The sequence below is a fragment of the Colius striatus genome, chromosome 2, assembly GCF_028858725.1.
Source record: "Colius striatus isolate bColStr4 chromosome 2, bColStr4.1.hap1, whole genome shotgun sequence".
NCBI classification, from domain to species: domain Eukaryota; kingdom Metazoa; phylum Chordata; class Aves; order Coliiformes; family Coliidae; genus Colius; species Colius striatus.
In genome coordinates, this window is record NC_084760.1 from 83,869,961 (window position 1) to 83,893,591 (window position 23,631).

The 23,631-nt window shown below is 36.5% G+C and overlaps 1 protein-coding gene across 12 annotated transcripts in view; it reads right to left on the reverse strand.

Annotated features, from left to right (window-relative positions):
• Positions 1-369: 369 nt before the first annotated feature.
• Positions 370-23,631, reverse strand: part of PPM1B (protein phosphatase, Mg2+/Mn2+ dependent 1B) — a 59,747-nt gene continuing 36,485 nt past the window's right edge. For 7 of the 12 annotated variants that reach the window (XM_061991328.1, XM_061991327.1, XM_061991326.1 and 4 more), the window contains 4 exons: positions 22,624-22,741; positions 13,718-13,829; positions 9,957-10,014; positions 3,024-4,114 (listed from right to left, as the gene is read on the reverse strand). In XM_061991328.1, the coding sequence (XP_061847312.1) occupies positions 3,830-4,114; positions 9,957-10,014; positions 13,718-13,829; positions 22,624-22,741 (573 nt within the window). In that variant the 3' untranslated portion in view covers positions 3,024-3,829. The other 5 variants (XM_061991329.1, XM_061991330.1, XM_061991331.1 and 2 more) reach the window with 5 other exon arrangements.

The window sequence follows — 23,631 nt, forward strand, 5'->3', positions numbered from 1 at the left end:
CTGTACTAAAGTAAAATTTTATAGGTATAATCTGAGAACTCTATAGGTATAACCTGAGTTGACTAAAAAATCAAGTTTAATCAGAATTTTTAGACTTCAGATGAAGGCTCTTCTGCAGCTGGAATATGACTCATTCCACCTTAACTTGGGACAGATTTGCCCTAGGAATTCTAAATGTTGCTTGTAGTTTTCTGTATCCCACAGAGACACTCATTGTTGAGACTTCTGAATCGTGACAGATCCATTCGCTATAGAACGAACATAAATCTGTCACTAACAGACACCTCATAAGTCCTATTTTGTTATCTTTTTATATAAACACTTGAACCTTCTTGATAAATCCTTGTCAAGAAAATATAAAGCGTATCACACTGTTTTAGCAATCCTTTATTGAAGATAACAAGTTGGTTATGTTCACTGTATTGTATGAAACATCACAATATCATACTGGGAAGGTACTATCAGTACAGGGTTGGACCAGAGCAGACAGTCTGAACAATAAACCATTTTGCATTCTTCATTCCCTATCTTTTAACAACCCCAAAAAAACCAGTAAAGGGACAAATACCTGTTAACATCATCATTTAGAACACTTTAACTTACAAGGCTAAAATCTAATGAATAAATAAAATATACTGTGGCAATAATCCTCTCTAGACCAAAAAAAAAAAAAAAAATTAAAAAAAAAAAAATCAGATACACAGTGAATCAAAATGACTGGGAAAGCTTGGCCTTGGGCACCAGGATGAAGGAGCGTGTGGTTTATACAGACTCACCATGGGGATAAAGTTACAGAAAGATACCATGAATTCCATTTCACACAAAACCAGTTGATGACTGTCATTAGCTTAAAACTACACACAAGGGCAATTACATCCTCGCTGAAACACAGTTTAAACAAATAGGAAAATGTTTACAAGGCATCCACAGCATGTAAATCATGTACAGATGGATACATTCATTGTTTCCCCTCCCCAATAGCTTTTATTTTAGATAAATACTTTACTCTTCCCCATTTTCAGCATTTACTTGACTCATTACATGCACAACTCAAAGAAGTCAGAAAAAAAGTCAAGGTTATTGCAAAAATAGAATTAAACTAAGAATCTTCAAGTACCTTACATGACAGCCACTCTGTACCATGCCCATTGCTTATAAAATGAAAGGTCATTGAACCCATGAAAATATCTCTAATACTTTCTTAATTTAAAATAGATAATTTTAAGTGTATTTATAGTAATCTCAAAGTGATAATTTGAACTTTGAAAATAATGCAAACAATTAAAAATTATACCCATATTACACAAGACTTCTGTCTGTATCTTAAGCTGAAAAAAAAAAATCAAAAAATTATAGAAAACCACATATAGAACAAAAAATAATCACAATTTACATTATAATAAAGGCAAATTTTCAGCATTTTTTAAAAAACCTGCAGCTGTGAGAGATGTCAAAGCAAGTCACTACTAACTATAAATTCATCAGTTTGGTTTTAAAAGACCTTCTCTAGCAAGAGTTTAAGGGTGTGTTGTACACATGCGTAAGATTCTTACTGGTTTTAGATACCTAGGATCTTCATATATTATTGCCAAATACACTTATCTTCAAGCAAGCAGTAGGCAACGTATCACAATTTGGACACCGCAGGGAAACCTAATGGTCTGGTAATACAGGTAAAACTGGAAAATTAAAAAAAAACCAAACCAAACACATTTGATAGCATATTGCCCAATTGAAATTACTTCCAAGCCACAGAGCTGCAAAGCCTTCCAACTCAGTAAAGTGAAATAAGTAATGTCTCAAACAATTACTTGCACTCTCTCACATTTGTGTGTCGCATGTTTCTTTTGGCCATAGCGTATCTTCAGAGTACACCTACAATCCCGTGTACCTCAGGTACATATACCGATCTGCTGAGAGAATCGTTCCTTCCTTCCTTCCTTCCTTTTTAGGGCCAAAGTTCATTACAGATGTCATCAGTATGCCTGAGGCTGGTAAAAATACTGTAAGTACAGGCAATGCTAAGAGTGGCAATATCAGAAAACACAAAAATGACCAAGTGATGGAAAATTCTAATATCTTTCTGCCCATTTCACAAAATATTGTAAATCCACCAGAATTTTTCCCTTGTATTGAAGAAAACAGATTGAAAAGTGTTTTTTTTCCCCCTTTCAGAATCAAAAGCATTTTAGTAGATTTGTAAGGCTACCACGGATCTTCTAGATCTCCAGCACCCTACAGGAAAAGAAGAGGAGAAATATTACTACTCACCAACACAAATGAAAACACTTTGTTGCACTTTGGATTTCAGTGGCATAATTAAATAGAACCCTAGCATAAGACAGATAACGTTTTCTTCCCCCCACCTTTCCCCCGCCCCCATCTACCCACTTCCACACACAAAGATTCTGTTCCTCATCTTCACGAGGGAATTTACCTCTACAAAAGCCGGTAAGGCTTTTACAGCATAAAGACTTAAAAACAAGTATTGTCTAAAATTGTACTAAACCATAGCTACCAATAGATACTACATCTACGAACTACTACAAGGAACATCTACTAAGGAACTCAGCTCTTCAGGTATTCCTGGTCCGCAAGAAATTCCCGCAGGCTCTTTTTCATTAAGGCAGTGAAATTTGTACCTATTTTGAACAATGATATTTTTGTGCAAGCATTATATTATCAACTGACCACTGACATGAGAATTCCAGATTTAACCTATTAGTAGATTAGTTACCACCACCGTAAATTTCTGGTATTATCACTGATCTACCCAAATGCACGTACATACATGAGAGTTGTACACTAGGAGACACAGAAAAGATCTGGTAGAAGATAAACATGGGTAGAATAGCCAGTTTATTCATTAATGTGGCTGATACCTAACTCAAACCTGAGAAAAGTTGCCCAGAGAGGGCTAATGATATGACAAACTTCCAATTACTCAAATATTTGTAGAAACCGATGAACATCGTGAGTTAATATCAGAAGCCATGAAAAGTTTCAAGTCATGTCAGAATGAGAGCATTTCAAAGGAAGTTTATTACTTGCTTAAAAGAGTCAATATGCATACAGATGTTATTCCACAGCATAGTCTTTATTTTCACTCAAACAAATTCTTAGCACTTGACACTAGGTACTAAATCTAGGTACATTTCCATTTCTGGATATCCATTATGCTACAACCCAGAAAGTAATAATACAGTCATCTAGAAAAAAACCCCTTATATTTATGATGAACAGTGGATACAATCTAAATTGGAAAAAATTAAAACACATTTCATGAGGAGTGACAACCTAAAGCATAATAGCTTCTGTAGTTTAGTCATAATATAAACTATACACAATTCAAATACAAGCACGCAGTATATGATGTTGGGGAAAAAAAATAGACTGAAGAATCTGTAAAATTCAACTAGTTTGCACAAAACATACAATTAAGATGTGAATTGCTTTACAATTAGCAAACATACACCATCAAAATTATTACTTAAGAAATTCTTTAGAACAACAAGTTTTGAAATGGATTCTTTTCACGAGCATGTTAAGATTCCTGATGGTGGTGTCACAGAATTTTAAAAATATCTAACCTCAACTCAGAAGTTAACTGCTTGCTACACAACACGATGCAACTCCTATAATATACCATAGTAGCTGAACTTCTAAGGAGTAATGAGCTTTGTATAAACAGTCTGTACAAACAGCTGAAGTAAAAATAAACAGACTTCTAGGAGAGATGTGACAAACGCTGAGATCCAAACAAAGGAAAATACGCCAAGTGAAGCATTAGATCCGCTATGTGAAACATTATGTCTGTTTATCACTCATCTCAATTCATCCCTGAATCTTCGCTTGAGCTCTGAATTTCAGCAAGGTGATTCCCAGATTCTGTGTGGGTGTCTGGCACGGGGTCACTGGGTCCAGCATGAGTATCTGAAGTAGATGCTGTAGCTGATTCAGCAGTGCACTCTTCTCCCTGCACCTTAGCTAGCCTGTAACTAGTCAGCATCTCTTCCAGGAGGTGGCGGTAGTTCCCCCTATGATTAATTCTCATTTGCCTGAGAGCTTCCACCAATTTTCCCTGCGTTCCACTTTCCTCGGCTTCGCCAGGGTCCTTTTTTTAAGATTCAAGACCCCAAAAAAATCAGTAGTTAAGCTAGGATATTTGCTAACGACATTGATAAAAAAAACCCAAACCCCACAAATTCTTCCGATTGAGAAAACATGAGCTATGCTCTATTTGAATATAAAACACCTTCTTAGCAACATTCATCTTAGAACAATACCATCCATGTTTGTGTGTTTGAGACAACATTGTTGTTTAAGAAATGCTACCTACGAAAACAGCGGCTTTAATAATTTCTATTTCTTTGGCGCCAGACAGCGTCAGCATGGTACCTCCTCCCAAATAACTTCATCTTGATTCAAATTGTCTTTTGATGAATAGAGCTGATATTCCCCACAACTTTGGTCAGTTGTCAGTGAATAATTTGAAAATTTGAGCTTCTTTAGCCATCAGGTCAATATCCTGCAGGTGAAATTCTGCACAGCCAATAGCAATAAGGTTCTGTGAACAACTTACTACAGAGAATAGTTAACTCTACTACTAGCAGTTTAGTTGAAGCGTCACATGAAAATAAATGCTCAGAGTGTTTTACAAAGCGGTCCCTGATTTCTGCATGCAGGATGCTACCACAAAAGAAACAAGCAGCTACCTATTAGCACCAGGAACACTGAACAACATAAGACACAGTTTTTGGCACATGTGTATATTACCTAGAAAATTTAACAGAACAGTTAAAGTCCAATCTAACAAACTACAGCACAAAATCTGAGTAACAAGTGCTGATTAAGGAATGTAGGTCTCCTCTGCAAGTCATCTATTTGTCTACAAGCCTTCCACTGAAAATAACTGGGAAGAGGGGTTGTTTTGTTTGTTTGCTTTTTTCCACATACTTGTACATCTCTTAAAATGCTCTGTCACCGATACTTGGTATTTTAATTTGCAAGTGTTGAAGCAGTACTGTTGCTTTAGGGGAACAGCACATTATTAATATCTAGCAACTTAAAGCTAGACAAATGGAACTGCACCTCTGGAAGTTGGCAGATTTTGCAATACATTACAGGCAAAACCCAGACTGCCTTGTTCTTCACGCTGACCTCATTTTATTGTCACTTAGTAAAAAAATTTCATAAGTGAGGAACTGTAATACTTGTAGTATACAACAGCAGTATTAAAACAATATCTTGGGTTCAGTAAGACTTTGGATGCTCTAATGTTGCTGAAATAGAAGCCTCAAGACTGATTAGCATGGTCTAAGTTAAAAATAGGACAATTTTACCACAAAAATGAATGTTACTGCGTATCATGCTGTCCCTATAAGTTTAACTTGTCACACAGAGATGTACTTCCACTGTGGTTTGCTGGTCTCAGTTTGAGATGTTTTGACTTCCATGTACCAGCATTTTCATATTCAGATAGCTCTTAAAGAGCCCAGTAAAGAGAAGCAAGTTAAAGGAAATACTTCTAATGTATGAAGTAGAACTGTTTTAATGCTTCTTGAGCACAAAGTCAGGGAAATGCCATCAAGATGAGGCTATAAATGTATCCTGCTTCATAGGTTTTGGAAAAAACCAAAACAACTCAACCTATTTATGTATTTATTTAGCTAATATTAAATAAGGCAGCATAGCTTAAGAACTTGAGTTGTTTAAAACCCAGAGAACCTCTAAATTCTACAGTTCCTCCAGGCCATCAGTTTTGTTTCTAGGTTGACACTAGTCAACATACATCCTGAATCTCCACATTTCACGATATTCACATCTTTAAAAATTCTTTTGCTACACTGAAATTATTATGTTTGTTCCCATGCAACACTGCACAGTGCAAAGGCAGTAAGCAATATAATAGCAGCCCCAAGATTCCTGAACAATTGAAATGCTAGTAGGAGTCAAAGTAACAGTGCTGTTAGTGTTTGATATTCAAACGTCCTGCTTTATACTCTGTCTGATGGCTGGCTAATTTGTGCTTCCCTTGTCTCTCACAGTGCTGTCAGACAAGAAACATAGAAAGTGTTTCTCTCATTCTATACACTGTAACACAGCTTCCATCTCATGATGTATGGCTATAACAGTTCCCTGGAAATTATGATTATTATGCAAGTTAGCATTTGTTTTCCTTCATGTTCAAATTCAATTTGGTGCAACTGACCATAACACCAAGATTAAATCCGTGCTAGCTATATTTAACATTAAGATTCACAGTTTCTACACAAGTTCTGCTCTGTATATAAAAAGGGCTACTACAAACTAGGCATATGATTTAATGGTGTAAGATTTTTGTCCATTTACATTTTGATTTGTGGCAGCCCTTAATGACATATGATTTGATTTAGCCAAGTGCCATATTATTAGTAAAAGCAAGAAAAAAACATGATTGCTTTCAAACACGACTGTCAAACACAGCTTTAAACCAAAGTCACCAAAACTATTAACATAGACACTGTAATTTTAACATTGTTCCTTGTGTTTAAGGATGCACAGACATCCAAGTAGCCTATTTGCACAGTAGCATCCTAGTCTTAGAAACACAAAAAACAGCTGAAGATCTGGCACAGTTACTTGAACAAGTTAACTAGGCCATCAAGTCTGTAGTATTGTAACATTACATTGGTAACAATTACTTAGAAGTTCTTTTAAATATCCAATAACATCATGCTTCAGTAAATAACAGTTACATAATTTCACTTGCAGTTGTAAAGGCACAAGCCACCACATCAATACTAGAAGACCCTCTCTGGCAAGACAGCTTTTAGTGAGCCCAATGCAGGGCTCTCTCCAGCCCCAGACTTACAAAACACTCGCAGTTTGTTGAGATGCCTAAAAGTAAAAAAAAACCTGAGGGCTGCTATACCCTGAAGCCACACTAGTGATCTCTCAGCACTGCTGTTAAGAAAGGACTCTTCCACTTCTCAGTCTCTTTCACTCTACATAACATGTCCTTATTTTGGCTTTATGTTACAGCTTCTCAGAAAATGCACTTGGCAAAGAACTGGAGGAAATCACAATCACTAGCTTGGATGACAAAATTCTATGTACAACACTAACTGAAATCTTCAGAATGTTGTATAAAATAAAAGCTAATACAGAAAATACCACCTTGTTTTTTATTTATATACTTTCTAAGAAATTATTTGCAAAGCTGTTGTGATCCAGTTCACAGTAACTCAGGGTAAGCAGTTAAAGTTGTTCAATGCTAAAAAGCACATTTTTTAGAAAGAAGTCATTCTCAATTGCAAAAGTTACTCTGGCTGGTTTTACTTGTTTTCAGGGGGTTTGTTTTAGTGGATTTCAGTGTTTTGAACTTAGTCATGTGCATTAATATTTTATTAGTTACATTATTTTGCCAAGGTAAAAAAATGGCTCTAGCCCTATACAAATGAAGATGACTGTCACAGGCAGACTTTCCAGTTAGAGCTTGGGCATAGGCCAGAATAATGCTGTTACTAACAAACAAGTGTACACTGTTAACTACAGACAGAGGAAGAATCTCAAGCCCAAAACAGTGCACCCTTAAACTCTGCAGACTCAGCATCCCTGTCTGTAGCTCCTAATTTTTTATATGGATGTGCTCTTGCATCATACAAGTTCAAAGAAAGGCATTATTACTTGGATTTTGGTCTCACTTGGCAATGTCATCATTGGGATGTACTGTATGCTTCCTTCCTACCTTTGCTTCCTGTTTAAACGTGAGATATGCTGTAACATTATCACAGGGTGTCAACATTGTAGAGAGCCTGATGTTGAGTAATCCAAACAGCTTCCTTCCCTTTTGCCCTCCGCATAGTTGGAGCATTTGGTTCAAAAGACTAAAAGATCACTGATGTATATACCCAGAACTGAGTAAGACTAGAAAAGAAGTCACGTTTTAATCACTAATTTAGTTTACTTGAAGGATAGTAAGGTAACAATTCCTATTTGCTGGAAAAGTGCAAACAGGGATTGCATCCTTCCTCCAGCAGTGCATCCTCCTCTGAAACTGCTCTGGGTCACTATCAATTAGGATGGAAAGAAGAAAAGGTACTGACTGGCAAATCACATCACAAGATCAAACTAAAATTTAATCCAGTATTTTTGAAATACATCAACCAAATCATTATTGAAATTTGCACTAAATACAACTGAAGGCAAAGTTTACCAAGTAGACTGCAGTGTACTGCTCACATTTCATATTGAAGAAGCCAAATTAAAAGGACTCAAAATAACTATCCAGGGATTCTAATGGTTATAAAGTTCAAAGCTAATAAGGGTTCAAGGTATATGCTTTTATGAGTAAACTTGTATACTTAGTTCAGTTACCTCATTTTATTAAATTATAATTAATAATGTACAAAAACTCCTGGAAGCAGCCAACACACAAAGAGATGCTGCACTGCATGTTAGAACATTCAGCAAGCTTTCATGGCTATAGAAAGGTAAATTTGGACTTAGAAAAAATGCATCATAAAAGCAACTATGACATATAATATTTCTATAAAGTGACCTTTAGAAAAATCTTTTTACTAAAAAAAAAGTCAATAAATGCTATGTCATAATCTTCAGTTACACCACTTCCACCAATATCTTTATCCCAAAAGCAGGAACAAAATTATGGTTAAATATGAAAAGCAGTAGCAGGCTGACAGAGGTACAGACTTTCCTGAAGGACTAAAGAAGCTGGAAAGAAGTAAATTTCTTCTAGTTTGTTTTAGGGTACTGCTGCACAATTTGTTGAATGTTAATTGAGAAATGTATTTATTACTATCACTTTTGAACTAAAAAAAATAAACAAATTCTTAAACAGAAGAGTTAGATATTTCTTCTCTATTTGTACTATAACAGAATGGTGGTCCATTCCACATACACAAGCTTTCTAACCTAAGAGAATAAACCAATACAGGTAGGAAAGAGAAGATGACAGTGGAGCAAATACAGTAATTGTGATGCAACTGTATATTCACAGTCTCAAGGTGCACAGTTTGGCACTTCCAAGCATTAAGAGCTGACATCTCCTTAATACCATTCATTGTAATGACTAGCTGACTGAAGCCATCTCAGAAGAGAAAAAAATATGACAAAGGATTTACTAGCAGATGAATGGTACCTTCACAGATTAGTTCACATGAACTGTGCAGGAAATGACAATGTGTAAAAGAAGTGATTTTTTTTAATCAGTTCTTTGGTTTTCCAAAGATTTTGTTTTTTAAACAAACTCAACCATAACTGATACAAACACTAGTAACACTCTATAAAGTAAGCGCCACATAATAATTTGGTTTAAAGATATAGTAAACCATTATTTGAAGACACGATTTATAATTTTACTTGTTAGGAACTAGGCAGAGGAATGCAAACCATTCTAGCTATCAGAACTGAAGTTAACTAAAACCAGCTTACACTTAGACCACCGCACATGAGACATTTAAAGACAGCATAAACTTCAAAAGAGTAGTCAATGGTGGTCTTTTTATCTCTTATATTCAAGTACCAAGGTCCTCCACACTTCCAGAAGATAACAGGAAGTGTGTTTGCGCCCTTCTATTACTACATTTCTGAACAGTACACACAGTAACTACCTATGTAATGAATATGCTGGCCATAATTTTTGAAATAATAATAAGCTATAACTTAGAAACACCCTGCATTGTTGCCTCAGAGGTTTGGCTGAAAAAGCAGTGGTCAATTAAACATTTAAAGTGGCTCAGAATTGGGTAGCAGTAGCAGTTTGATCTCTTGTTGTGGATGAAATTCTGTATCAGATCTATCCAAAACAAAGTCAAAATGAACTGTATGCTAGAATACACATTTAGTGTTTATAACACTTTATTGGCAGTGATGTACACTTTTGCTTAATGTACAACACTACTTAGATATTCTCAATAACAAAAAGAGTTGTAGCAAGCAAAGTAGGAACTTACCGCTTCATTCTCTCTGTGTGGATTCAGCCTACTATATACAGCTTCAATAATATTACGCCTAAAAAGACAAGTTTTAAAACAGTTAAGCACAATAAAGGATTTTAAAACATTGAGAACTTTAAAAGTTTGAGCACAGTAAGTGCTTAAGATGAGTGTTTAAGATGTTTTGCCTTGAATCCACCTCTTAAAAAAAAAGCAGCCTACTCTCAGTCTCTACTCATTTGCATTTTAATGTTTTGGGATTTAGCACTAAGCCAGGATTCGTAAAGACTAAGCCAAGAAAAACATTTTCTCAGCTTACTCTCCCCATAGTCTACCCCTTTACATCTTTAGAATTTCCAGCTGCATAGTCCAATTTTGACAAGAGAGACATTTAAACCTGTATTTCTCATATAAAAATAAAACACTTCAATTCTGCTGGTTTTCTTGCCTTCTTTCTGGATGTGAAACTCTAAGATACTTGGGTTTTTTCCCCTTTTTACACACATACAGGTTATGAATTTTTCAAGTGTGGTGCACAGAATATACCTCTGAGATGTGTAGTCTAGTGCCTATTCACACTGTAAAAAAAAAAAAAAATCAATCCCAAAGGACGCTAGTTAGATTTTTTTTCTGCCCCTGCCATATAGAGCTAAACCTTCACAGGCAGGCGAAAAGAACACAAAAAGCTTCTCAAAAAGTGAAACACAAAGCTTGAGCAGACTTTTGAGAAGAAAAAGGCTAGGTGCCTGAATCTTCAATCATAGTAAAAACTGGGAAATATTCAAACAAATATAATAGATATTACAAAAAGTACTGACAGCTTCAGCCAAGAAACAAAAACCCCTGCTACATGAACTAAGACTCAAGTATGGAAGGGAACAAGATCTATAAAAATTATGTCTTAGAGAATGCAGATGTGCGTTGACTCTTCCTTGTGCTTCTATATAGTACAAGGTCATCAGATGAAGACAGCAGCAAATGTGTCAAAATGCAAAGAGCAGTGATGGCTCTTTGTGCAATAGAGCACTCTGCACCAGAACACTGAGAATGCTGGAAGTCTGATGAGGCTCCAGCTGAACATACTCAACATCATGAGTGAGAAATTCTCACCAGTTAAGTACATAAACCACCTGAAGATCAGGAAGCACCTCAGTTTTGAGAAGCTGAAAATCAAAATAATAATGATAGGGGAAGTACTTTATATATTTTCCTGGTCTTATGTTCTTCCCTAAGCATCTACTATCAGCTGTCCTGGGCACAGGACACAGAGCTACAATGATCCTTGGTCTGACCTTGTATGACGAGGTTCTTACATTCACACCATGGAATCAAAAGCACATGTAAAACTGAAGAGTTTGGTTTTAGAATGAAATGTTACAAGTATGTCCCGTTCTGAGACAGAGAAACAAATCAGGTAATCTCAGTATCTACTGTCTAGCATCAGAGCATTTTTTCCAGTCACCACCCTATATTTAAAACAGGACCTACTAAAATACTCAGAACTGAGAGATGGTTTGTGTACCAGTCAATGCTTCAAGAAGAAATGTAAAGGGGTTTCGTGGCTGAGCTAATATGGGATCCTTCAGCATTGACGGAAGATTTTCCTAGAGAAAAGAAACAACCATTCTGCAGTTGATGCAGGAAAGGGTTATCTCCATTTAGTTCCACGTTTAGTGATGGAGTAACAGCACAATTCTGACCCAATGTCTGTATTACAGAGAACAATGGCACCTCACACCAACAGAAAACATCTAGACAGCCTAGATGGCCGTCACAAAAAGCAGTAGATAACCACTGCAGACGGCTTAAATCACACTTAAAACTTAGGCTCTTGCAAATGTTCCTCTCTTTACAATCTATTTTTCTTTCTTTGAACAGCATATTTCTCTATACTCTCCTTTGATGGAATAACTCAGAAGCAAGATGTATGGGGAAGTACTATCAGCCAAATGGCAAGGTGGCTCAGGACTTCTGTTTTCTTCTGCAACAAATGGTCACTCTTCTGTCAGCATTTGAAGTTACAGGTGGATCAGTCAAGCTAGAAGTCATCTTCGAAGAGTAAGACTTGGAAGGATAAAACACCACCATCAAGTGATTACAGCAGAGCTGACACTTTAAGATCTCCTGTCTCCAAGAATGAGCCAGCAGAAGCTTCTGAAAAAGTTAGATGCTTGAAGAAGTATACAATGCCGGTAGAACCAGAATACTTCAAAGGTTCCTAAGGTTAGCAAACATCATCTAGTAAAGGTAACATCACATGGTATTTCTCTAACTCAGACACGCTAAAAGCAAGGAGCAACTACAACTGGTGCTAAAACCAAAGGTGCTAGGCACAGACAAGTTTCTCCTGCAACCTTGCCGATTCAGGTCTTGGGAGTTCAAACCAAAGGACAAAGTGTGAGTTAATGTCCTGGTAACATCAAAGGATAAGGATCCCAAGGCAAAGAATATTCTCTTGTTTGGACAAAAGTATTAAGTAACACAGTATGTAGGTTTGGGTTGTGTTGCCAACTTTTATACTTTTTCAAAACTTCCATTCAAGAGCTCAGTCCTCCAAGTCATGTTAACTAAATACATTGTTGCCTGCCTTTGTCCAAGTCTGTTGAAGTCTTGGAGGGCCAAGAAAAAGTCACTCAATACTGTACAATATTGTCTTAAAGGAAGCTGCAGGCACACCTCCCTAATGTCACTTTTCTGTAATGCAGATCTTCAAAAGTCAAAATGGAGGGAAAGGCATCAAAAGGCAAATTCTGAATGTTTAAAAATATAACCTGGGTCACAACAATTAAAATAGAATTTATATGCAGAGGTTCCAGAAAAATGTAGTACATGATGCAGTTCACGAGCAAAAGAAGGAAACACACCAGCTCATTCAGCAGGTGGGAGGAAATACAAATAGTGGGAGGCACACAACTTCCCTGAATGCCTGAAATGCACACAGTAGACAGGCCCAGAACACAGAGGTACTTTTAAGGCTTGAAAGAAATTATTAACGAGCACTGTTAGTCATGATAAGTACATGCAATGAAAACAGATGTAAGCACAAATGCTCAGAGGATAGGACTTCATATTTTGAAAAACACGATTCTACAACCAACATGACCTATGTCAGGAAGCAATAACAGGTCCCACTATTTGATGAATTCTAGATTAACAGTTATTCATACGATCCTAAATTCTGTTCTTTAAATTTCTTACATTGTAGGTTGTGAAAGCATCACCATTAGCCTCCCCAGAAAACAAATGCCATTTCTGAATGTTTATTCCAATTAAGTTTCAAAATGCATATCCTAGCTCAATATTCTTGCTTATTTGAGTTTAAGACTAGACAAACAATTTCCTTATGAGAATGTTTACCAAGCATTACAGGCATTGACCCAAACTTGTAATGGACACTAGGTGGTGGATGAATCAGGACATGAGGCAAACTGAGCTGGTATTTTGATATTCCAGTTACATTACTAATAGTTCTGAACAAATGTAAAGCAGTAAAAAGCCAAGAGTTTTCTTTTTCCTTTTTAAAATGGCCACATTTAAGCAGTACACTAACGTGTTATGTACGGGAATATGGTCAATCTATTTCCTCTTATCATTCTGGAATGGGAATGGTGACACAAATGTTTATGAAGTGCAAAAGGTAAACTAGCCTGAAATATAAAATTATATTTTTTCATTAACTTGAGTACAGTTATTACAATAAGAAAGTTTCAAAAACATTTAACTAAAAGCATTTGTTTCTGTCAACTCCACAGTTCAAGAAATCCCAGTACTGTACTCACTTGCCAGCTAAACCACCTCCTGGTGGTAAATTAGCGATATTCTCCGCAGTTAAAATACGAATAACGTGAGCAAGGTCAGGCATTCCTTCTTCACCTGACTTTTCCATAATTTCTAATTTAAAAACAGAAAAAGACCTTAGATTACTGAATTAATAAAAGCCATTCCTTCAGACACAAAAAATACAAGGTGCTATCATTTTTGACACAGACATTATGAAAAAGCTATACATAAACAGGAAAACATTCTTTGCATTTTGGATAAACAGTCTTTGCATGGTCAGAGCTATTCAAATCCATAGTCTGCCTTTCCAGTAAGCTTCTATCCATTCTCTCAGAGCAACTCAGAAACAGACTGGATGAAATATCTGGAGACAGCAGGCTGTTCTCTTTCAGAAAGACAACACCAGGCAGTCTGCTTCAGTTACTTTCCTGTTGCATTAACACATACTGAAAAGTTACATGATAAAGTCAATACCTCCCAGGAATTCAGTTCTATTCCATTGTGAGTAACACCTTATATTCTCAAAGACCTCAATCTTCAGTGCATAAACACTAAGACCATCTTTAAAGAGGCATATATAATTGCCCATCACCCAAGTGACCAAAACAGAAAACACAACTGTTGACAAATACTTAAAACAATACTCCATTTTCAAACCATAAGTACCACACAAGTCCAATGCTAGGAAGTTCTTCTGCCCTTTAAGAGAACTGCCTAAAGTCAAGTAAAATTTCACAAGTTCTTATTCAAAGATGCTGCAAGGCAAATGTGTAATAGCAGCATATACATTCACATAGGCATAACATCATCAGCTTCCAGTCATAACCCTCTAGTCATTCAAGTAACTTGGCAAACATTTTTCTGCCATGGCATTATCCACAAACAGTAGTTGTATGCATGTGTCACATTCTTGTGAAAGATTTTTTTGCCCCTGGAAAAATCAACAAAACTAAGAAAGAGTGCTATTTCCTGTAGATACTGTTCTAGACTGAAAATCTTTGACACACAGTACTAAAGACTGAGGAAGAATCTTAACTGCAATTCTAAAAAAGGTCAGCCAGTCTGTATCTTGGCTACTATTCAAAGATAAAGAAATCACTTAAATGCCTTATAATCAATTGATTATATTCTGGATTTGGAGCCTGCAACTAAATCTAGAAGCAGCTACACCTTGAGTTTCTGAAGTTAGCAGTAAAGCACATCACCTACCAACTTTAAACACTGCATCCCAAGTTTCTTGGTATTTAAACCTCTCTTAGTATCTATCACCTATCTAGAAAGCAAGTGACATGCAGGCTTCTCTCAGGACTATTAAGATCAACAAAGTGCTTGCAAAGTACCCCCTCACTCTTTATCAGGAAGATCTGTAGCAAAGCCCTTCCTCAAAGAATAGTTTTCTGCCCTGTAAAAAATAAGGCACTAAGTTTCCCATCCCCATCAGCAGTATACAATCTCTGCAATGAATAAGTTAGGTATACTACTACTAGAAGTGATTCTTCCATGAAACTTTACTCATTTCTGTATGCCTATCCATTAAGAATGAATCATGGCTGGTAAAGGAAATGACAGCTGAATACATATAAATTAATCTTAGGATCTTGATCACTTCTTCCATATGCATTCACATAGGACAACTCAAAGTTCTCATTTTGTGCAGTTCTAATTAGTTAGAAGTAGATTGCACCACTGTAATATAATTTTGCTGAGACACATTTGACAGGAAATGTGTTTTATGCATATACTGCTTTTTATACCAAAAGCACATCTCTGGCTCTGTAAATCCTAAAAGCAGACAAATAGCAAGAATAAAAAAAGAAGAAAGGCTACAGAAGCAATTACTACATATTAACATGAGAATAAGATTTTTATATCTTCTCGAAAGGGAATTAAAGCAATCACAACTAAGGATTGCAGAGTATTTCTTGGTACTGGAAACTTTTACTTTATATTGTGTAGTCACTTCTCAGAGCGCATTGAGCTGAACCACGAGCATCTTCATTTCTAGGAAGAGATAAATTAGGAATTCTGGTGAAACTGATCATTTCCTTTTTCTTTTTGTGACATGAGGGTGAATCACCTCATCCAGAACATGTCCTTTCTCTTCAAATAAAAAGAAGCTTCCTAACAGAAAATCAGAGAACAGAGCAAATGACCAAGCATAGCCTTTTTTCATTACACATCAGTTAGCAGATACACACTAGGGATTTGCTTGACAAAGGCCAGTAGAGAAAGAACCAAAACGTTTTCAGAAACAGATTTTTAGGCGTTTACAAGTTTTTCACCTTCATTTCTATGATGTTCAGAATAGCCCTGCAATTAATTTTTTTTCCCCCTGAATGTACAAATCATAATTGCAGATACTTTTACATCTGCATTACTAATATAATTCAATCATCTACTCTTAAGACTGTTTAAGCCTACACAGAACACATGCCTCTGTTTATCATTCAGGGGTTTTGGGGTTTTTTTTGTATGTGTGGTTTTGGCTTTGTTTTGGTTTTTTAACTGCATCCTGTCCTTCAAATAAACTAAAACATATCAGAGAACTCAATTGACTTCTGTGTCTAGTTTTCTCTCCCTGTGACTAAACTTGGGATCTCTAAATACCAGAGAAAAACAGATGTCCTGGTTTCAGCTGAGACAGTTAACTTTCTTACTAGTAGCTGGTATAATGCTATGTTTTCAGTTTAGGATGAGAATAATGTCGGCAATGCACTCACTCAGTTGTTGCTGAGCATTGCTTACACAAAGTCAAGGCCCTTTCAGCTTCTCATACTTCCCTAACAGTGAGAAGACTACAGGTATACAAGAAGCTGGGTGAGAACACAGCCAGGACAGCTGACCCAAACAGGCCAAAGCAATATTCCATGCCATATGACATCATGTTGAACAATAAAACTGGGGGGAGTTGGTTGGGGGTGAGAGCCCACTGCTCGGAGACTAGTTGGTCATCAGTCAGCAGGTGGTAAGCAATCACTTTGTGCATATTCATTTACCATTACTATCTTCCCTTCCTTTTCTGACCTATTAAACTGTCTTCATCTCAGCTCATAAGTTCTACTTTTTTTCTGGTTCTCTCCACTATCCTGCTGCAGAGGCAAGTGAGAAAACGGCCATGTGGTGTTCACCTGCTGACCAAAACACAACAATAGAGAAGAGAAAGCATGCACACAGCTGAGCATAGAGAACAGCTGTGCTCACCATCATACACGACTCAATTGCAAGCTACTGACAACCAACTTAAGTATTTCAGAATAGTCTTGATTTGGTAGCTTTGGAAAGCAGTTATATATACTGTCAGCCTCAAGACCTGAATGAGCAAAAGAGCTTTGGTATACAGTTCTTCCACTAAAAATCCTTGCACAAAGACAGACTACAAATATTACATGTCTAAGTATTAAATTGCTTTTTAACAAATACTTCTTTATTTTAAAAACCAACCAAACAAAAGTATGCCTCAAACAATGCTTTTCTTTCCTAAGCCAGAGCTTAAAACGCCCAAGCTTAGCAGTGAAAAAGCTGTTGGATAAAAGGCTTGATGGCTTTGACTCAGCTTGAAATTTAAGGTTCACAAGAGAACAGAATGTTCATCATTCCATGTTGAACAATGTACACTCACTAAGAACAAATACCACTGATCAAACTAAAATTGCTTCAGAAAGCCCCAAAGGATTTGACGTTAAGTGCCAATGTTGTCCTGATGTAAATTAGTCACTTATCAAAAGACAAACATATCTAAGTCATAGCTTGTATTTTTGACAACACCTCCATCTTGCAGCTTAGTAGTTCTAAGACAAGTTGTTTGGTTTTTTTTTCAGGATGTTTTTACTACAGGCAAAAATACAATCGTTATTGGCTATCAACCACATGCACATTAAATGATGAGCTGTTAATTCCTTAACTGACAAAGAAATATAATTCTTCATGTTAAATGACTGTGTGAAGTCCATTATCTGCCTTTTGAAAATATCACCATCTAGCTTGGTATTTTAAACATTAGTACATCTACTACAGATTCTCACTGTAGAGAATCACTTGCTGTAACTGAAGTAAATTCTTGCACTTAGCTATCTAGTTTACCATGTTCAGAACATGAAAATGCATCAGAACTACAGTGCATTATAATGACTATACCTCCCAGAACCAGACAATCACAAGATGTAAGCTGAATTTAGAACACATCTAACGAAACATAACTTCTGCATTCTGAAAATAACTAGAAGAGATAATCAAATCACTCTTATCAAGATCACATTTTATCTTCCAGGCTTTAAGTTTTCTGAATTAAAGGCAGTTTAAGCCTTTCAGACACAGTCCCTTTATGAACTGTTTTCCAAGTAACACTTAGGCTAAAGTTGAATGCAAAACTGATGATGGCAGTTGTTCTTTCTTGATTAAAAAGATGTTCCCACCTTTCATAACTTCTCCTTACTACTACAACACTTGAGATCATCCTCTCCTTCCCACCTCTTTTGAGAAGTTAAAAGTATTTCTGCTCTCTACTTAAGCCTTTAATTGGACTACTACTTTAAAATAATTCAATATCTTTCCAAACAATTCTTAGTTGTTTTAAGCACTTTGTTAAAGCTTCTCTGTATCATTTCTGAACTAATAATACTCAAGGCATGATTGTACAGTAAAAACTGCAGTCCACAAGTTTGTCGTCTTGACAACCTCTTGAAAAAAAATTCATAACACTTAGTAAGAAAGTAAAACTTTGTTAGAAAACAGGTAAACATTTCAAGTTCTTCTAAAGTCTGTTTTCTTTATTTTCTCAACTTCTTTACAGAATTTCCTCAAATATGCTAACTCTCATTCCTTGCTAAATACTTGACATGTAAAGGCCTTGCACTCTGTTCAATTAGCAGAACACAGAATGACACAGTGAACTCATGCTGAAAAGAAAAATAAATCAAGAAGAGCTGATGCAAAAGAAGTCCAATCTTTGAAGCACTTCATTTACCTGAAGCATTAAGCTTAATTTTTAGTTATATTTGGAATGGCTCTCCATCACTTCAGACTACACACTCCATGTTTTTTTGATGCACACAGTATTTGTTAAATATGACAATGTAACTAAATAAATTTATCTTAGGAAGTTACTTTGGTGGTTAAAGAAACAATATTGCATTGTTAGCAGCAAATAGTGCCTCCTGCATCCTTCTCAGTTAATCCAGTCACTCTGATCACAAATGGTTTGTCAGCTTTTCTGTTCATCTTCTTACCATTCACTTTTGAAAACAAACTGCAGTTCCACACTTTTTTTCCTCACCTATTTGCTATTCAAGAGCCAAGTCATCAAGAGCTGGGAACACTAATCAGTAACCACCAGTAACAACTGTGTGCACACCTGACTGCTGTCAGTGAAGGTAACTGCTCCTGGCTCTCTCCCAGAGCCTATTAACAGTTCATGTACTCAGACACAGGAGGATAAATAGGTATTTATCTTAACTAGTGTCATCTAGGAAGCCTGGGATGTAAGCCAAGTTCTGAGAAACATGTCTAGAGTTAGCGTTTGAACCAACCATTAGCTCTTACTAATCAAGAGAAACTAGAAATATGCAAGCCATTCCAATTCATATCCTATTTATACATGATGGAAGGATATCATACACAACAGCAGTGCATTCAGAAATAACTTGTCTCACTGCCTGAAGGTCTCCTTATATGTATTTCAAATTTAAGGTTCTTACATCAGCTACCTAGATTATAGTGACATTTACAGAAACACAAAAAAAAAAAAATCTAAGTTTATCTCATGTCGAAAGACCATGAGTGATTTTCATAGTTGTTTCATACAAAGGAAGAATTGAATTACAAAATATCTATAGTGTATTGTGTCTAGTATGTTTGACAATTTTTGATACTCAAGTGGCAAAACTAACACTTGTCCACAGCAACCTGGTTACCATAGCAGCATGTATATTTCCACATCACCATTGCATTTTACAGTGAATTACTGTTAAAAAAAGTTATGAATAGTGACATGTGAGAATCTTACTTGTTGTACCCTCTCAGAAGATTCCTTGTCTCTTCAGACCTACAGTGCAAGATTACTTGTCATTTATACCTAATGCTACTTCTTCGGGTATGAACTACTGTCTAAAAAAAGCATATCCAATCAGCCCTTTCAGTATATTTTACAGCATATTAAAACATCCGTGGGTGTCTCAGCTATTGAAATAAACCAAAACCAGAAAGAAATACAGAAGTAGTAATTATCTCTTATGGGATAGTGCTGGAGTCCTGTATCAGTAATTCTCATTAAATAGCCATAAGAGAGGAACTTAAGTATTTTACCTCTATGGACTATACACACCAAGCTCATGTGGAAAGTTTCTGGAGTCAAGAAAATTTAGTCAATCATACCTTCTTTCAAATAGAATGCTTAAGCTCAGGCAGGCAGTGGGCTGAACTGTGCTTTATGTCATGGAGACCTTGTTACACTCTCATAATGGTGGTTTCATGTTGGTTCTCACTTGCAAAATCCAAAACATCTTGGCACTCACATTTAAATTGCTTTTATGGAACGCTGCTAAAAAGTCATGTAGACTATCAATATCATATTTATTCAGTATGAACACAGAAAAGTACCATCAGGTCTGAAATACCACAGTATAAAGCTAAACCATTGGTCTCAGTACCTAGAATAAAAACATCTAGGAAAGCTAAATGACCCACTGTCCACACACAAAGGCACCACTTCCTTATTAAGCACAGTTAAACTTGCATCCAGTGGTCAGAATATTCTAGTCCACGTCTGAAAGAAGTCAAGAAAGGATACAAAGTTCCCAGTCAGCCTTGTCTTCAGTATATTCCTTCCTTAAATACTGTTGCTATAACTGTTAGCTCAAATAAATGGGTTAATAAGTTGCACCACTAAGTGGGTGACAGTCTGTCAGTAGCTTTCTGATCAGATTACAGAAGTTTAAAGAATCCTAACAACCTGGCTTTCGAAACCTCTAATGACTGCTTCTCTCCAATGATGCTACTTCACAGAATTATCTTAGCACCATTTGTACCAGCAAGAGAAACTGTTTCGAGAACTCACTTTCATACCTGGGTTGCTTCTACAAAAGCCTATGCCAATAGACAAAGAATAAAAAAAGACAAACTCTGGGTATCAATCCTTTAACTGAGCTACATCCAAATCACTAGAATAAGTGAGACGATAGAAGAGACCAGGAGATCACTACATACAGCTGTCATCAGACTTCCAAACAGTCTTAATCAGTGATAAAAGATTTTTAACTTAGAAGCAACAGTTTAACAGTCTGTTTCAAAAGTCAGTTTTTGTGACATTAAGAGCACTACAGAAGAGGAATAAATATATAAGGGCAAGCCTTTCATTCCTATTCAAGCTGTTTCCTTAACTGTTTTTGCTTGAGGGAAGAAGTTGCACTCAACCTTTCTGATGAGTTATAAAATCAGTGGCTGAATGAAACTGGTTAGGAATTCATTTTAGTCCACCATGAAAGTTCTAGATGATTATATGTTTGGTGTGGGTTTTTTGGGTTTTTTTTGGGTTTTTTTGTTTTTTTTTTTTTTACACACACACAGGCACACACACACACACTCTCTCTCTAGGTAAGCATTCAGAATCAAAAGGGATGATTTAAGGCTATTGCAGTCATAGGTATTTTGATCATAGAATGGTAGGGGTTGGAAGGGACCTTTAGAGATCATCTAGACCAACTGCCCTGCAGAAGCAGGTTCACCTAGATCAGGTTGCATAGGGACATGCCCAGGTGGGTCTTGAAGACCTCCAAGGTCTTCAAGACTCCACAACCCCTCTGGGCAGCCTGTGCCAGGGCTCCCTCACCTGAACAGTGAAATAGTTTTTTCTTATGTTTAAGTGGAACTTTTTGTGTTTCAGCTTCATCCCATTACCCCTTGTTCTGTTGCTAGCTACTATAGAAAAAAAAGGGATGAAAACCTCCTGACACCCATCCTTTAGATATTTTTAAATGTTAGTAAGATCTCCCCACCATCTCCTCCTATCTAGACTAAACAGCCACAGTTCCCACAGCCTTTCCTCATAAGGAAGATGTTCCAGTCCCCTGATCATCTTGGTGGCCCTGCGCTGGACTCTCTCCAGCACCTCCCTGTCCCTCTTGAGCTGAGGGGACCAGAACTGGACACAGGACTCCAGATGAGGCCTCACCAGGGCAGAGTAGAGGGGGAGAAGAACCTCCCTTGACCTGCTGGCCACACTCTTCTTGATGCATCCCAGGATGCCACTGGCCTTCTTGGCCATGAGGGCACATTGCTGGCTGATGGTTACTTTATTATCAATCAGGACTCCCAGGTCTGTCTCTGCAGAGCTGCTCTCCAGCAACCCCAGCTTGTACTGGTGCATGGGGTTGTTCTTTCCCAGATGCAGGACTCTGCACTTGTCCTTGTTGAACTTCATTTATAGTTTTTGCAAAAGTGCATTTAAAGAAGTTGTCAGTGTGAAAGAAACCTCACAGTTTTCTTACACAGAAGCAGTTAAAAAGCTTGGATAGTTAGATGAATAAATTGTCCCTTCATGAAAAATCTAGTGTAGCTTTTTCTTTTTTTCAAAAACTTGAAAAAAAGTGCAAACAAGTACCTCAAGTATCCCTTTCAATATTTCATAAGCAAGACATAGGCAGTATCACAATTTAATTAGCTGACAGGACACTTTGTAAGGTCAGTGGTCACCAGTGGTCATTAAAAGTAAAAACCTAAAGCTCACATTAAGAAAAGGCTCATGGAATATCACATGGCTTAAAATATTTCTCCTGACACAAATATTCAGAGTTGTAATCTGGCCTGAATGTGACAACATACAGTGGCAGGATGGCCTTCAAGTTTTTTGTTTCCACTTTCATGCTTAAGAAGGCTATGACAGCATTTCTAGAAAACAAAATGGATTTCTTACCTTCAACCCGTGACTCCAAGTACTTATCCAACTCAGCATCTTTTTTCACTGCCTCATCTGAGACCTTAGGAGCATTTGAAAAACAAACTAGTACAATACTCATGTTATCACGACTCCCCTATGTGACAAAAGAAAGAAGAGTTAGGATCTTTAGTCTTATTTTCCATTTTTCTGTTCTAGTCACATTTACACATTTTCAGTACTATAAACATACCTAGGAAAAAAGAAACCCTGCAATAAAACTGTAGTTTGATTAACATCTAAGTTTCCCAAATAAACTACTTGTTAAAATTAATTTTACTGATTTTTACTGTATATCCCGAGTCTTAAAGTTGTAAATAAGGCTATGACATATTTTAATGTCAACCATTTTAAAACAATACCAAGGAAACAGGTTTAACAGTAAGACAGTTGTTTAATATTACCTTAAGCAAAGTTAAAAGCCAACTCAAAAAGAAATGCAGAATACTTATCCTAGACTACTACAATAGCTAGCTCCAGCTACTAATTGATTTCACCTTGAGAGCACTCCTTTAAGGTACTACATTCATTACAAGTCTATTTATCAGAATGCACCTGTGTCATAAACAGCACCTTGAAGAAATTTAGTACAAAAGATTAATTTGTCTAGTATGGCCAAGTTGACCTTCCTGACTACCATGTGCTTAGCAATATCACTAAAGAGCTTTTTTGGAGACTAATTTTAATGTCAGTTCTTCACTAGGAAGTTCTGATACCACTTCACCGATCATATTTCATTTTCAAAACTATAAATCCAAATTTATAAACGCAGCATCTATGTCTCTTATAAGGAGAGCCACCAGAACCGTAATTTCATCTCCTGGTTTGAAATTGAGATCTTAACTACTATTTTTTAAATAGAAGTAAAATTAGTGCCACTAGTTACTGCATATTGGTTACACGTAAGCCTTTTAAATAGAAACTATAATTTACCCTAACTCATTCTGAAGAAATTAAGTAGAAACCTGAATGTGAGAACAGATTCCT